Below are 16023 nucleotides of genomic sequence, written 5' to 3' on the forward strand. Positions count from 1 at the left end.
CCTCTCCCTGAAGGAGAGAGGCTCGGGGAGTCTGCAAAGACCTTCCCCCATGCTCTTTGTCCTTGTTACTTCATGTTCACTTTTATATTCAATGTGCCCAGGGCTGTGTCCCAGCGCTGACCCCCTAGGAAAGATGAGGACAGTGTCCACATGGGCCCCTAGCAGACGGGAAGTGGCCATGGTGCAGAATAAGGGAGTGTGTGTAGTTGAGCATGTTGGAACAAATTTCTATGTAGTATTTTCTTCTACTGCCTCAGTTAATTTCATTTGCAGCCATCCATATAAATGGTCCAGAGACAGAGGATGAGAGATTAGGGCCTAGGAGGGTGCAGAGCTAGATTAGAACTCATGTTGTTAGAGAACGAAGGAGCTGATGACGCTGCACTGCAATCTGTGTCCCTTCTTTATGGATTGGGGACCAGGGATGCCCCTGACTAGTGGTTCTCAGCATGTCTGTAGCCTCAGCCTCTGGTATGGGATTTGCACAGGGGCCTACGTCATGACCCTATGCAGCACCCAGGGACCCAATTCCCTGATTCTTCCCCATACAGATTCCTGAAGGGGAGAAGCATACCCACCTCTAGGATCAGGCACAGGCACACAAGGCAAGGTAGGAGAGGTCTTCCACCGGAACAGGGCCCTCCACGCTAGGCCTGGCCTCTCACCACACCTCTGCACCAGGCCATGTCATGCAGAACTCAGAACCCTGGAGATACAGTGGGATCAACACAAGCCCCAGAAATTGTGGAGACCCCCTTCTGGGGGGCAGAGAACTGACAAAGCCCCACACGTGCACTCTGAGTCAGGCAGGAGTCAGCACATCCTCCCAGGGCCAGTGCCTGGCAGGGGGCTCCTCTCCCTCACTCCAGGAGGGAGGGCTCTGCTCCCACAGGGTCCTGACCCAGGACTCCCCGGTGGGCTGAACTCCATGAGACCCTGTCCCGGGAGCCACCTCAGATACGGTGCTCGAGTGGAATGAGCGGGGTGACTCTCTGGAAAACACGTGTTGGAACCACGGTGGATAAAGGGCTCCTCTGAGCTCCTTCCTGCTGACTGAGTCGTGGTCAAGGAAACCCCAAGGGTGGATCACACAGGAGAGGGGGTGGGGGGTCATAAGCAAAAATCTGCTCACGTCTGGGCAAGGTAGGGCAGGGCATGAGGGCTCCAGGGTCCAGACAGGGACAAAGAGCAGCAGCTGTCCCCACCTCAGCACTGGGGGGCCTGCAGGGAGACCCCAGTGCCTGGCTCTGCCCTGGCTTTGCCTGGAATCACCCATCTGGGGCTCACCCACCCAGCTGTCTCTATGCAGGACCCATTCCAAGGTGATGGTCCAAACACAACACGTGTCTTCACCAGATTCCCCTTCAGCTGAGCCTGAAACACAGACTGATGAGTTCAGGTGGTTTACTTGAAGATGATCCCAGGAGACACAAGTGAGAAAGGGGGAGAAAAATCAACTTTCCTGTTACCAACATGTCTGTTATCAGTAGGTTACACTGCGGGCCACTGGGTTCATCATGTAGGTGAAGCTTAGGGAACCCTGAGGTGCTGTCCTCTGAGTCGGGTGCCCTGGGGCTGGGAGACTGGGACACTCACCTGCCTCCCTCAGAGCTGGCCTCTCCCACCCCTGTGGGTGCACCTGCTCTGCTGAAGGAGCTCCAGGCACTCAGAGGAAGCCCCGAGCCAAGCAGGGGAAGGTGCAGGTGCTTGTGTTGGGAGCTGCGGGCACGCTGGGGCTCAGGGCACCTGCTGCAGCCACACTCAGAGGGCTCTGAGGTCGGGGTTGGCAGCTATGGTCCAAGGGGCAAATGCAGCCCACCAGCCTAGTGTGAAAAGATCTTATGGAACATGACCACTCACTTGTTTGCACATCATCTGTGGCTGTGAGCAACATGAGAAGGCAACATTGTGTAGTTGAGAAAGAGACCATATGGCTCTAGGCCAAAATAGTTAGTCTTTAGTCTTTACAGAGAATGTGTGCTGAACACTGGTCTGGGAGATTGGGCGGAGTGTCAGTAGCTGCTGGTACTCCAGTGCGTCTCAAACGTTAACAGTAGATGATTCCCCTGGGGATTAGTGAAAATTCCGTCCATGCTCGGTGCAGGCCTGAGTCCTGGTCAGGGCTCCATTGTGCCCATCAATGCCCTGAGAGGACACACCATTGCACTTCTGGACGCTGCATGAGCCACAGGCAGCATCTCAGATGCACCTTAATTGTGTCACTTGGGACCGTATCAGGAAGCCCAAGATCAGGGAATGACCCCACCAACTGCAATCCCACCAGGCTGTCCCACTGAGGGTAACTCCACCGACTGCCCAGCCCCTCTCTCCAGAGCATGGCACACAAAGCTTGTTAAAATGCTGATGTTTAATGGCCTATTCTACACCATGTACCTGGAGAAGTGTGGACTCTCCATTGACAGGATCCACAAACCCAGTCATGAAACCCAAGACACTTGCAAAACAGGAGAACAAACAAGCATGGAGCTGCTCCACCTGCCACTGAAACTGCTGATGTCCATGGCAGGAGAGGGCAGCACGTGGCCGGGCGTGTGGCTGCGTCCCACTCAGGGGACCCCCTCCGAGCAGGTCTTGTTCAGGAGCTTGAACTGTGTTATCCAGGGCTGGGTGCTGACAGTGAAGAAGCAGGTCAACATCTGAGGAAACAAGCACAGAGCGGTCCGTGGGTGCAGAAGCCTCAGGAACCTTGTGGCTCGTGCCCCCAATCTTGACTATTACTGGGGCCAGCAATGGAGGGATATAGCTCTGCACACCAGCTGTGTGTCCCCAGCCTAAGCCCTGAGCTATTCTGGACCTTCAGTATGACCTGGGGCTCCTTCCTGACCCAGGAGTGCCTGTGTCAACCCCCTTCCCCACCCAGTGTCCTCCAGGGGAACCCCAGGCTGTCTGGTGTGACCCATGCCTCCAAGAGCAGTACAGGACACTCCATTCTGATAAGGGGAACTACTAAACCCTAGGTGTGTGGTCCCCAGTGTTGGACTTCATCATGTCCGTGTCCCAGAAACAGGGGCTGCCGCTCAGCAGGGCCCAGGCAGGGCCTGGGAGGGAGGGCAGTGGGGCCCCTCCTCAACCTCTACTCCCCTCAGGCTTGGGGTCAGTGCAAGGGGAACCTGAGAACTGGTCGAGGTGACCCCCAAGCACTACCAGACTTCTCCAGAAGGCTGGGGAGAGGAGACGATGAGGACCAAAGATAGAACATCTACCTGGGCCGAGGAGAGTGGGACCCCAGGGACACAAGAGCAGTATGAAGGCCCGTGACCTAGGTGCAGGCAGCTACAAGGGCATGAGGGGGCAGAGTCAGGAATCTCAGACTGGCCAGGGACTGCAAGTGGACACCTGAGCTGCCTGCCCAGCAGGGCTCCCCACTAAGGGACAGGCAGGGAAGCCTGATAGAGCCTGCCGGGTTTCCCTCCTCTACGTCCTTAGGGAAAGCTTTGTAAGCTGCTCCCCAGTCCCCATCCTGCGCCCATGCAGCCTCCATAGCTGCAGGAATGGGGGAAGCTGGTGTCCCGTCTTACGTTGTTCAGGTTTGGGCTTTCTAGAAAGCGGCAGTTGTCAATGTCATCCTCAAATTTTCCACACGTGGTTTGGCCCAACAGTAGGTTCATGGAGAACACCATATTCTCATACTGCTGTTGGACAAAAAGGTTAAAGTGAACACATTCCTTGAAGCCCTTAAGTAACTGCTAGTGGAGATGCCATCAGTGTAGGGATGGGCACAAACACTCGGCTCTATTTGGAGGCTTGTCACAGGCCTGGTATCAGCTCACTGGAGGTAAAACCCAGGGGATCGTCTACAGATTGGGGAGTTAAGAGCAAAGAGCAGGAGGTCATGGTGGATCCCTGGGGAGACACACACTGAGTCACCTCCATTACTACATCCCCAGCTGAGCCCACGCCCCACTCTACCACAGTGAGACCCGGCTCTGCTCTCAGGGGGCTTCTGTACCCACAGCTGCCTTCGCAGAGGACAGACGCCAGGTGCCTGGGAGGCTGCTGGTTCTCCAAGAGTTTTCAGGATAATCTCAGCCCTGAGAGAGGGAGCCTCATCTACAGCATGTTGTCAACCCTCTCCCTGGACCTCCAGCAAGAACAGTGCCACCCAGTGCTCCCACTGCACACAGCACACAGCATCCCAGCCAGGGCTTCAAGAAACACCTTCTGCCCCAGTGCATAGTGCACTCTGAATTTCTCTCTGCTCTCCTTCCCACTCCATCCTATCCCATCCCATCCCATAACTCCCTCCCTCCATCCAGTCCCCCAACCCCCAAACTGACTGGGACTGCCAGGCCCAGGAGCCCACGTGGGAGGCTCCAGCCCAGAGAGCCCGGGGCAGCAGACCCTGCCAGGGCGCTGCAGGGTTTGCACAGAGGCTGAAGCTCTGTGCGGGGTGGGGCCCCTGCGTGCTTCTTTCGGGATCTTGGTGCCCAGGGAACAAGAGCAATGTCCTCCCCTCTCCCCCAAACCAGAAGTGCTCGCTTAGGAGAGCATTTTCTGTGTTGCCTGCAGCCCGGTGGCCTGTGCGTTCCTCCCTGCACTCTGGAGGGACTCCACCCAAAGGAGAGCATCCAGCACTCAGAGCAGGGGTCTGAGGAAGAGTGTGAACCAGGTTCATGTCACTAAGTGCAGACCCGCCACAGAGCCCAGAGCAGGTGGAATCAGAGAAGAGGAACCGACCAGACAGAGCCTCAGAGCAATGGCGGCTCCTTGTTGCTCCTGAACACTTGGTCTCTCTCTCTCTCTCTCTCTCTCTGTTTCTGTTTTTCTAATTTTTTATTTTCATTTTATGTCATTTAAATATTTGTCAATCTATATGGTCATTTTCTCTTTTCGTTATTTGAAACCTTCATCTCCTTAGTCCTTATCTTGAAGTCATTCTTCAGTTAAATGGTGTCATAGAAATCATGGAGATTGAATAATATATCTAGTATTGAGTAGAAATCGACTCAATTTAAAAAAAAATTCTAATTGGCATTTTTCACAAAAACAAACCCAATTGATTAGGTTGTATTTTATCCAAGCATGGACTGCAAATGGTGAACCAAGAGTCCTTGTTAAGACCTGCCCCTTCCCCCACCAGGCCTCCCCCCTCACTCAGCTAGCAGGGCAGGACATGTGGTCACCAACCTCCTCCTTCCTGGAGTCCAGGATGCTCACCAGCCTGTAGGCATGCCAGTCCTGGTTCTGCTGGTTGAATGTGTGCAAGGCGAACTCCACTGTGGCAGGGAAGTATTCTGCTGTGGATCCTTGGTCATTCCAGTTCTCCCGCACTTTGAAAGGCCAGGCCTGGGTCACCAGGAGCTGCAAGCCTGAGAGAAGCAGCAGCAGCACCCAGGGCAGAGCCCTCGCCCATGGCAGACACGACATGGTGCAGGTGCCCGGACACCCCCTGCCTTTGCCCTTTCAGGCCCGGCTCTCCCAGGAGCTACCAGGCTCAGGTCCTGTCTTACGCGTATCTGCTTGGGCACAAGCTCCTCCCTCTGGTCCTCATCTCTGCCATCACAGCCTGTCCCTCCTACACGTGGCCTCGCCTCCTCCAGGCAAAGCTGCTTAAATCATCTCCTGTGCAGGGGGAAGAAGTGCCAACAGCTGGGGGGGTGTGGCAGGTGGGGAGGACCAGCAGTGGGAGGGAGGGGTCCCTGGACACAGCCCCTCAGAGGACAAGAGGAGGGATTTATGGGGAGGCTACAGACTCCAACCAGAAAAGAGCACAAAGTCCAACAGGTATCAGTGGAAGGTGGGGGTCTGGCCCAGGGTGACAGCTGCTCTTGGGTGTCAATGGCCTGTTGTGTTTCTGGGCCTGCTTCACTGGCACGGCAGCCTCGGGACAGGAACTTGACAAAGACAAGTAGCTGAGGTCATTGGAGTCAGCCATGGTGGATACAAGTGAAGCTGGGAGATGGGCCTAGGACCCCCACACTGCTAGGAGGAAGCAGGGACAGAGGAGGGAGCTGGACAGAAACAACGCCATGCATCCCACACCAGGTCCTTTCTCCTGGGCACAGCTGGGCACAGGTGCAGCCTGTACTGAGCTCTAACCATACAATGACGATGGCTGAGAAGGTCCTGGCCCGGAGTGCTGCCATGAGGTGGTGCCCACCATCCCTTCCCAGGCCTGTGGGACAGAGGGAGCTTCCAGGTGGGACTCTGGGCTGTTGATGGTGAGGACAGTAGTGGGGTCTCAGAGGTGCTGTCTGCAGCACAGCCCCACCCCTGGCTGACCCTCTCAGCCCAGGGCCAGGCTGACACATGGCATTTCATGCTTCACCCACTGAGTTCCTTGGTGCCCCTGCCAGCTGCTGTCCCATCCTGGTGAATTCACCTGTGTTCTGCCAGGGCCACAGGGAGCCGGGGGAGGGGGCCCTGGCCGTGGAGACCTGAGCGCCATCCCCGCTCTGCCACCAGCCGATCCTGTACCTTCCCCTGCCTGAGCCCTCTGCGCCTCAGTTGTCCACTTCAAATGGTAATGCTTCACCCACCCTCTCCCGAAGGCTTGCTGTTTGGGGGAAAATTGTCTTCATGCATTCAAAGTGCTGAGCTAACTGGACAGCTGCTCGCCTAGGTCAGGAATTCTTCTGCACTGACGACTCCTTTCCTAATCTCTGTTGAGGGGACATTTGGAGCTCGCACATTAGTCACTCCTCTCCCCCGTGTCTGGGCCTGGGCCACAGCCTTGGGGGAGGAGTGAAGGAGGCTCAGAGCTGCCACCGAGGCTGACAGCTACGTGCAGACTCCGGGGGTCATTCTCACACTGAGATGGCCACATGCAGCCGTGTCTGTGCTGGAGGAACCACTAAGCTTGCCTGAGAGTTTCCGCCAAACCCCAGGCCATTTGTGTTAAGTGTGGTGCTGCAGTTTTTGCGGCTGACTTACTGCTTTCGTTTTTGCCTGTCTCACTTGTCCTGTGGTATCTCGTGTTCATTCTTATGTCAACAAAATATTATTTTTCAAAGATGAGTAAAGATAGCCACCTAATACCACCTATGTGCTAATAAAATGTCTCATCCTAGAACTCCCCTGCAGAGCAGTCTGGACGTGACCAAAGGGTCCAGAGGCAGAGGAGCGTTCCTGCCCCCAACTCATTGGTGCACTCCCCCAGGGTAGTATCTTAAAATTAGATCTAGAGTGTTGTTCCCAGCCCTTAGGGAAACGTGTGTGTGAGATGGGCCTGCAGAAGCAGGGTGGTGGGCCTTGTGGAAACCACAGTGCTGGCTTGGATGGAACCAGGGTTGACAAGGCTCAGAAAAGCAATCAGGGCTGTCCTGGGCATGGCCAGGCTGGCCCATGAGGACTTGGGTCTCTGTCTTTCCTGCCCCCTCCTTACTGTACTCATTGTCCATTCAAGGTCAAATGGTTGATAAAATTGTCTCTTTTTGATAATTTTTTCTCTTAGCACACAAAGAGTCTGGCTATTGAAGTACTAGACAAGGAAAGAACAAACTGATACTTCAGTCCTTTTCCTGAACAATGGAGCTCTTCTCCCTGGCTGTATGAGGGATGGGGGATGAGGGTCAAGCAGTCCCCAGGGCTTATCTCAGAGCACAGGGGAGGTCGAGGCACCAGCTCATGAAGGACATCGGACACGTGAGAACACTCAAGAGAAAGCCTCCAACACTTGTGCATTTCTAAGCTTTCATAACTTGTTGGAGAAGATAGCTTTGGAGATCAATGCCACCCACTTCTGCATGCAATTAATCTAATTAAAACCTATTTATATCAAGCGGTTCAAGTTTTCAATGCATATTTAAATGACTAAGTTATATACATATACATAGTTTTATAGTTTTATACTTATATACACACATTACATGTAATGCCTGGGGATAAGTTGTTACACAGAAATAGATAACTGGGGTATATCTACGTATCTATAATATATTTCTCTATAAGAAATTATCACAACTAAGTGGCTTAACCCATTCTTAATTGACCATCAATTTCTGTGGGTCAGCACTTCCCGTGGGACTTAGCTACGCAGATGTTGCTCAGCGTCTCTTACAAAGCTGGCATCCAGATGTCAGCTGGGGCTGCAGCCACCTCAAGCCTTGACCGGGACTGGGTGACCCATTCAAGGTGGCTCCCTCACATGGGTGTGGCTGGACACCTTGGTTCCCCATGAGTTGTTTCAGGGACACATGTGAGCCCTTCTATAAGTCTGCTCAACCACCAGCAGCCAAACCCCAAAGCAAGTGACTCAACTGAGGACAAGAGCAGCGGGAAGCAGGAAGCTGAATGGCCTTTTATGAGCTGGCTCCGCAGTTGGACACTGTCACTTCCACTTTATTTATGAGTCAGAAGCTAGTTACTAAATCCTGCTAACTCAAAGGGGAAAGGAACTAGGCTCCATCTCTTGAGAGGGAGAATATCAAAGACCTTGTGGATATATTTTAAAGCACTGCACATAAACAGAAAATGTATTAAGGTGTTAAAACAAATATTGTACAATATGTTTTAAATGCTGGCCAAAGTCTGCTAGTGAAGAGATCCTCATGAGAAATGAGAGAGAAAGGAGTAAAAATGGAGAAAGAACAAAACTGGGGAGTCCAAAACAATGTTGGTGATTGAGAAGAAAATGCAGGAAAATGACAGGATGAGCCCTGCTCCCCTGGGAACCCCTGTGTTGCTGCTTTCGGGGAGTCCCGGCCTCAGTCCTCCCTGGGACCCCAGCCCCGAGGCCCTGGCAGACCAGGGGTGCCCTGTGGGCTCCTGGTGTCCACCACTCCTTCTCTTCCCCCGGGGCCACTTGACTTTCCTCTCCTTACTCTGTGGGGCCTGGCAGGGGGTGTGGCTTCTGCTGGGTCCTCTCTCATCCTGTGCTTTCTCCCTGGTTTTAGGGAAAACTTTTCTATTTCCGGGTCAGATGCCCCAGCCCCCTGAGCTAGCTGGTCTCCTGCCTGAGCCTTGTCCTGGCCTAGGGAATAGAAGGTCAGGGGGACAGAAGGTGGGCAGCCCCACATCCAGAGCTGCCTCCTTTAATCCTGGGTTCTGTCCTTTCTTTTCTGCAGGAGTGGCTGTCATCAAGGCCAGTGTCGGGGTGAAACAAGGTGGTCCCATCGAGCTTTCTCTTCCCTGGGCTAGTCCCTGCAGTTTCTGGGTGGCCCAGGCTGACTGAATTCAGCACCTGAGGAACCACTTGCTCCTTGGACCTTTCCAGAGGAGGGTCCAGGAGCAGAGCTGGGGGTAGGTGCTGACCTGAGAAGCTCACCGGGTGGCGGGGGGGAGCTGGAGATGGCCCAAAGCCAAGCCCCAGCTCAGGAGCTCCAGGGCTCAGGCCTCCTAAGGAAACTGAGGGATGAGGGCTCAGCATCCCTGAGCTGCTACCTCTCAGCTGGGAAAGAAAGGCAAGGGTTTTACTTCCTCTTGTGGGTTTCCAAACATTCTGTGTGCTTGTTCTCTGTCATTTCTCTGGCTGCACAGCTTAAGGTTCATCTTGAAGAACAGGGCCAGCCCTGACCTATTGGATTTGGAGGTGACAGAGGCATTTCTTGTTAGGATCTTCCCCTTCTTCTTTATCTATGTTCCCAGGTCTGCTGTTTTGACAGTTTAAAGCTTTTGTAGAAGGTGTGACGAACTTTTCTAAATTTCCTTTCTCTTCCTTATCCTCTAAAAATATTGTTGGCCGACTTCCACTGGAACCATTTCCCCATCGTGGCAACAACCCTGTCTACCAGCTATTTTGCTTTCCTGTTCTTCCGTTAAAACTTCAAGTTTAAGTAATACGTAAATGTACAAACATAAATATCACTTTGCCTGTGCTTAACCATACGACACATTCTGAAATTTGCTTGGATCTGACCCTGTTTGCACTACGTTATTCTTTTCACCCAGTTAATAAGGTGTTTTGAGATATGTCAATGACAGTTCCCTGTAGACATTTGTTTTAAAAAATATTCCACTATTTTGGATCTTTATTTTCTTATTGATTTTAGAACATGTGTTTCTAATTTTACGAAAAACGTTTTTGGAGTTATTTCTTTATTGATTCATTCATATGCAATTATTGTATATATTTTGGGGCATATGTGATATTTTGATACATGCATGCAACATGTAATGATCAAATCAGGGTAATTGGGGTGTACAACACCTTAAATATTTAACTTTTCTTTGTGTTGGGAACATTCCAGTTCTTCTCTTCCAGCTATTTTGAACTACACAATACATTATTGTTCACTGTTGTCACCCTATTGTATTATTGAACACTAGGTCTTATTCCTTATATCTAACTGTATTTTTATGTCCATTAACCAATCTATTTTCATCCTCCTCTCTCCCTACTTTTCCCAGCCTCTAATAACTGCCAATCAACTCTCTGCCTCGATAAGCTCTGTGTTTTTAGCTCCCACATTATGAGTGAGAAGACGTGATATTTTTCTGTTCCTGGATTATTTCACTTAACACAATAACCTCTAGTTCTATCCATGTTGCTACAAATGACAAGATTTTGATTTTTCATGGCTAAATAATGTTCTTTTCTGCAAGTGTACCAAGTTTTCTTTACTCCTTCATCCATTGATGAAAACATAGGCTGCTTTCATATTTTGGCTATTGTGAATAGTGCTTCAATAAATATGGTAGTGCAATTATCTCTTCTATGTACTGATTTCCTTTGTTTGGTGATCTCTGACCTTCCTGTAACTGGATATTTGTATCTTTCCCTAGGTTTGGAAAGTGTCCTGTTATTTCTTTGAATAAACTTTCTACCCTGTGCTCTTTCTCAACTCCCTCCTGAATGTCAATAACTTTTATTTTTTTTTATTTTTTTTTTTATTTTTTTTTTTGAGACAGAGTCTTGCTTTGTTGCCCAGGCTAGAGTGAGCACCGTGGCATCAGCCTAGCTCACAGCAACCTCAAACTCCTGGGCTTAAACGATCCTACTGCCTCAGCCTCTCGAGTAGCTGGGACTACAGGCATGCCCCACCATGCCCGGCTAATTTTTTGTATATATATATATTTTAGTTGGCCAGATAATTGCTTTCTATTTTTAGTAGAGACGGGGTCTCGCTCTTGCTCAGGCTGGTCTCGAACTCCTGAGCTCAAACAATCCACCTGCCTCGGCCTCCCAGAGTGCTAGGATTACAGGCGTGAGCCACTGCGCCCGGCCTATGTCAATAACTTTTAGATTTGCTGTTTTGAGGTTATGCTCTATATCTTCCAGGAATTCTTTGTTCCTTTTCATTCTTTTTTTTTCTTTTCTCCTCTGAGTATATATTTTCTTAGCACTCACTGATTCTTTCGTTTGCTTGATTGATTCTGCTGTTGAGAGTCTCTAGTGCATTTTTCAGTAAAGCAAATGTATTTCTCAGTTTCAGAATTTCTATTTAATTTTCTTTTAATTTAAATATCTTTGATAAATTTTTTAAATAAATTTGTGAATTGCTTTTCTGTGTTATATTGGAGTTCATTGAGTTTCCTTTAATTGCTATTTTGAATTTTTGATCTGAGAGCTCACACGTACCCTTATCATTGGGTTCAGTCACTGGTTCTTTGTTTTGTCAGTTTGGGGAACTCATGGCTCTCTGTTTGATGTTGTTTCTTGTGGTTGTACATGTAGCTTCACATCAAAGGATTAATTATTTAATTGAGTCTTCACTATCTGGCCTGTTTGTTCTTTACAGGGCATGTTTGCTTCAAGGCTCTTTGTAGTTGCTTATGAGTTTCCTTAATCCTAGATCACTTCTCTGTCCTTTGCAGCACTAGATAGTGCCTTAAGCCCAGGTTTATCTCAGATCCTGTAAATGTTGGGAGAACTGCCCATTCCAGATTAGGGGTGGGGCGGTGGGGAAATCCTGGCTGTGTGGGGAGGCTGGCTAGGGGTTTGTGCCTGGAAGACTCATGTAGCATGCCTCCTACAGTGTGGCTACTAAACAGCTACTCTGATTTGGCATTAACTTTGGCTGAAATAAAGAGCAGAGTTTTGTAAGTTGAGGTTCCTAGTCCCACTTCACATATTTGTCTTTATCTGCCTTCAGGGATTGTTCTTCTTACAGTTACTTGTGATGCTTTCCATGGCTTTAGACAGGAATGGTTTACCTATAAGAAAACCCAAGATGGCGGGGAAGCTGGCCATCCACCCCAATCTCACTTTTTCCAGCATAGAAATCATGAGACCAGGAAGAACACGAAGGATTTTTCACATGCAGTGCCTGGCCTATGGGAGGGTCATTATAGATAGAGGAATTTGTTTCTCTTATCATCTCCTTGGAGTTTTTTGTTTCTCTGTGGTCCCAGAGATAATTTCAGCCTCATATTTGAGTACTGGGATATTGCTGGTATTAATCTTGGCACTGGCCATTTGTTTTTGGTTTTCTGTGGGAGACAGTTAAGCCACAGTGCATTTACTCTGCCATATTGGTGACATCACTCTTCTGTCTCTTGGATTTCTATTAAATTGAATTACATTTATAATTAATTTGGAAAATATTTGCTTTATTAATTGATGAAGTGTTTCTATGCATTACCGTGTGGCACACACACAAACCCAACATACACATACTTATACATACACATACACAAACACATACATATTCACACACACATACAGATGCACATACACACAAACACACACCCAAACACACATCCAAACATACATCTTCATTTCTCAAGTCTCTTTCTATGGTCTTCAATAATATACTGTTATGCTCTTCCAAATTATTCTGATATTTAAAAATATTATTCATGGACAGCTTACCATTTTTTCTCTCTACCATTTTGAATGATATTTTATTTCATTTTCTAGTTGTTTTTGGCAGGTGTCCTAACGTGTTGCTCATGATTATATAGTGACCTTTTTTAGCAACACTGCTGAGTCCTCTCCATTCATCCAGTAGCTACATTTTTTTAGAAAAGTAAATGATCTTGAAATAGCATATTTTTATCTTTTAATTCTCACATCATTTTTGTGTATTTATTTTTATATCATAATAACATGGATGTTCATTTTATTTTGAATAGTAGCTCTGCTGGCAGACATCATTATTTTATTCCTAACACCAATGCACCAATGGAGGTTTTTCCTTTTTCCATCTTTCTTTCTTTCTTTTTTCTTTTCTTTTTTTTGTAACAAATTAAGCTATTTCCATTTTTATAATGGTTAGCAAAGAACTTTCTTTTTAGAACAAGGGCTGAATTTTATGAAACGCTCTCTTTTGCATCTATTATAAAACATAAAGATAATTTCTCCTTTATTTTATTCCACTAGAATGCTTTTGTTGAATCATTCTGGTATCCTGGTATGAAATATTGACTGGTTCATAAACATTTTGAGGTTTATACCCAGCTGCCCTCCATGCCTGGGATGCATTGCAGTTTTGAATGCTTACGTTCATGTGGGGGATTAAGCTACCTTCTGTCCTCATATGATTCTTGCCAAGTTTTGACAGTAAGATATGTCAGTCTTAGGAAACAATTTTGGGTGCTTTAACCCTGTTTCTATCATGTGGGGAAACTTATATGAGATAGGAGCTCTCTGGTGCATGAAAAGGCTGTGAAACATCCAGGGCTGTGGTCTGTGCAGTTTGGTTAGTTTTAGGGAAGAGCAGGAGGAGTGTGGACCATTAACTCAAGTTAATTTAAAGATGTTAGCCTATGTAGCTTCTCAGCTTTTCATGAGTTTATGTTAGAACGTCTCACTTTTCTGAAAATTGTCTCATTTAGTAAGATTTTTCTATTAGCCGGGGTAGGATGGATGATGCCGTAGGGGATTATTTCTTAAAATAACCCCCAAATCTCAGTTGCTCAGCAGAACCAGGTTTGATTTTGACCCTGTGAATCCTGCACAGCTCAGGCAGCTCTCCTTGGCAGTCTCCCCCAGGGCCGTTTCTTTCGGTATCAGAAGTGCTTTCACCTTCCAACTTCTGTCTTGGAATTCTTTCGTTCCAGGTACAAGATAGAAGAGAGAGAAGGCGTGCACATTCAGCACCCACTGCTGTTCCTCGCCACCTCGGGCCAGGTGTCATCGGGTCCACTCACATTGTCGTGGACCCAACCAACCTGCACAGGAGTCTGCGAGGCGACGTCTTCCTGTGTTGTCAGGAAGAGGAAATGGTGTAGGAACACAGAGCTGATCTTGACAGTTTTCACAAAGGCCAGTTTAAACCTGTTGTAGTATTTTAATGGAACTTTTTATTGTGAAATTGTGCATTTACATATAGTAGCAAGTAATAATATAGAGAGACCATGAGTATACCAGTTTCCCCCAGTGTTACCTTTTATAAAACTATAATATAATATCAAACCATGATATTGACATGGAAACAATCCACCAATCTTCTTCAGATACCCCCATTTTACTTGAACTCATTTATGTGTGTGTGTGTGTGTGTGTGTGTGTGTGTGTGTGTTAAGTTCTTTGCAGTTTTATCACCTGTGCAGGTTTGTGTGTCCACGACCACAATCAAGATACTGAGCAGTGAGCAGCTCCAACGTCACAGTATCCCTTATGTTGCCCTTTCATAGCCACACCAACTTTCCTCACCTCTCCCTCCCTATTCCTGATTCCCCATCCTTAGCCCCTAGCAACCAATAATTTGTCCTACAGTTCTAAAATTTTGTCTCCTCAAGATGGTGTATAATTGGAATCTTAAAGTGTGTAGCCTTTGAGACTGGCTTTTTCACTCAGCTTAATTCCCTGGTGATTCTCCCAAGTTGTTGCTTGCATCAGTAGTTAGTTCTTTTTATCCCTGAGTGGGATCCCATGGTTTCTATGCCCTACCATTTATTTCAACATTTACCTCTTGAAGGCTATCTGGGCTGATTCAAATTTTTGACAATTGCAAATAAAACTGCTGTGAGCATTCCTGCACCAGTATTTGTGTGTGCAGAGTCTTCATTTCTGTGGGAAACATGCCCAAGACTGCAATTTCTTGTTTAGTTTTTATAAGAAATGATCAAACTTATATGGAGTGGCTGCACTGTTTTACATTTCTGTCAGTCATGCTGTGTGATTCAGTTTCTCTGTATTCTCGCCAGCATTTGCCATTGTCACTGTGTTTTATTTTAGTTATTCTGATAAGTATGTAGTGAAATCCTGTGGTTTCAATTTGCGCCTCCCTGGTGGCTGATCATGGTGAACATCTCTTTGTATGCTTACTTGCCAGGGGTATAACCTCCTTGGTATTGTCTTTTGTCCATTTTTAAATTACACTGATTTATTTTTTACTGTTGAGTTTTGAGAGTTCTTTATATACACAAGGTACAAGTTGTTTGATGGATATGTATCTTGCAAATATTTTCCCCCAGTCTGTAGTTTGTCTTTTTGTCTTGGTCAAATGAGCTTTCACTGAGCAAAAGTTTTAAATTTTAATGAAGAATAATTTATCAATTTGTTCTTTTATGTATCATGATGGGATGTTGAGTCTAAAATTTCTTTGCTATGCCTAGTATTTTCCATGCATATTAATACTGTCCTGTGCCTCTGGAAGTCTGCCCTTTTCTTTACTATTGTTTTCCTCTCTCCATCCTTTCTCTGCCTCTTTAGATGCTCACCCCAACTTTGACTTAGTTCATTGTCCACTTTTTCTTATTTAAATGTTTTGTTATCATATAATTTTGCTTTTCTATATTAACATTGTATTCTTACTTTTCTAGTATTTTTGGCTTTTAAATAAATAAATTCATCAGTATGAATTGCCCTGTATTAGCTCCAAGACTCCAGTTTTAAAAATATATTAAATCTGTTGTATAAAAATAAGTAAGTGATGGGTATTTGGGACTAAGATATTAGTTTATGTAACAACATTCTTTGGTTGTATTTTTACTACACCTGTGGGTATTTACTATTTATTAAATTTACAAATGAATGTTAATACCAATTTATTACCAACTTATTTTATTAGGGCTTTTTGCTCTCAATTTTTGCTAATTCTATTTAAATAAAATTTTCTAGTATTTTTACTGCTAATTTGATTACATTAATATAAAGATGTATAATTAAGACAAACTTGTCAACTATAGTTTTATTATTCAATAGCCACTCTCTCTGTAATTAAAAATGCTTTAATT

The 16023-nt window shown here is 47.0% G+C and overlaps 1 protein-coding gene across 1 annotated transcript; it reads right to left on the reverse strand.

The window, feature by feature from the left end:
• Nucleotides 1-2567: 2567 nt before the first annotated feature.
• LOC123622231 (cystatin-9-like) lies at nt 2568-5437 on the reverse strand. Its single transcript, XM_045528417.1, has 5 exons — nt 5149-5437; nt 3540-3653; nt 3358-3386; nt 3225-3294; nt 2568-2657 (listed from the first exon to the last, which is right to left on the reverse strand). Exons 1-5 carry the CDS (start codon nt 5386-5388, stop codon nt 2568-2570), a joined length of 543 nt encoding a protein of 180 aa, XP_045384373.1. The 5' UTR covers nt 5389-5437.
• Nucleotides 5438-16023: the final 10586 nt, after the last annotated feature.

Source organism: Lemur catta, chromosome 17, assembly GCF_020740605.2.
Source record: "Lemur catta isolate mLemCat1 chromosome 17, mLemCat1.pri, whole genome shotgun sequence".
Classification (NCBI taxonomy): Eukaryota; Metazoa; Chordata; class Mammalia; order Primates; family Lemuridae; genus Lemur; species Lemur catta.

Bases quoted from the DNA above. Each gene is read 5' to 3' on its own strand.
- LOC123622231 (XM_045528417.1), bottom strand. From the start codon at position 5,388: ATGTCGTGTCTGCCATGGGCGAGGGCTCTGCCCTGGGTGCTGCTGCTG. The intron at 3,654-5,148 runs GTTGGTGACCAC...TTTGTCCAACAG, and splicing joins TGGACTCCAGGAAGGAGGAG to CAGTATGAGAATATGGTGTT. The intron at 3,387-3,539 runs GTAAGACGGGAC...CCTGTCCCTTAG, and splicing joins AAAGCCCAAACCTGAACAAC to TGGGGAGCCCTGCTGGGCAG.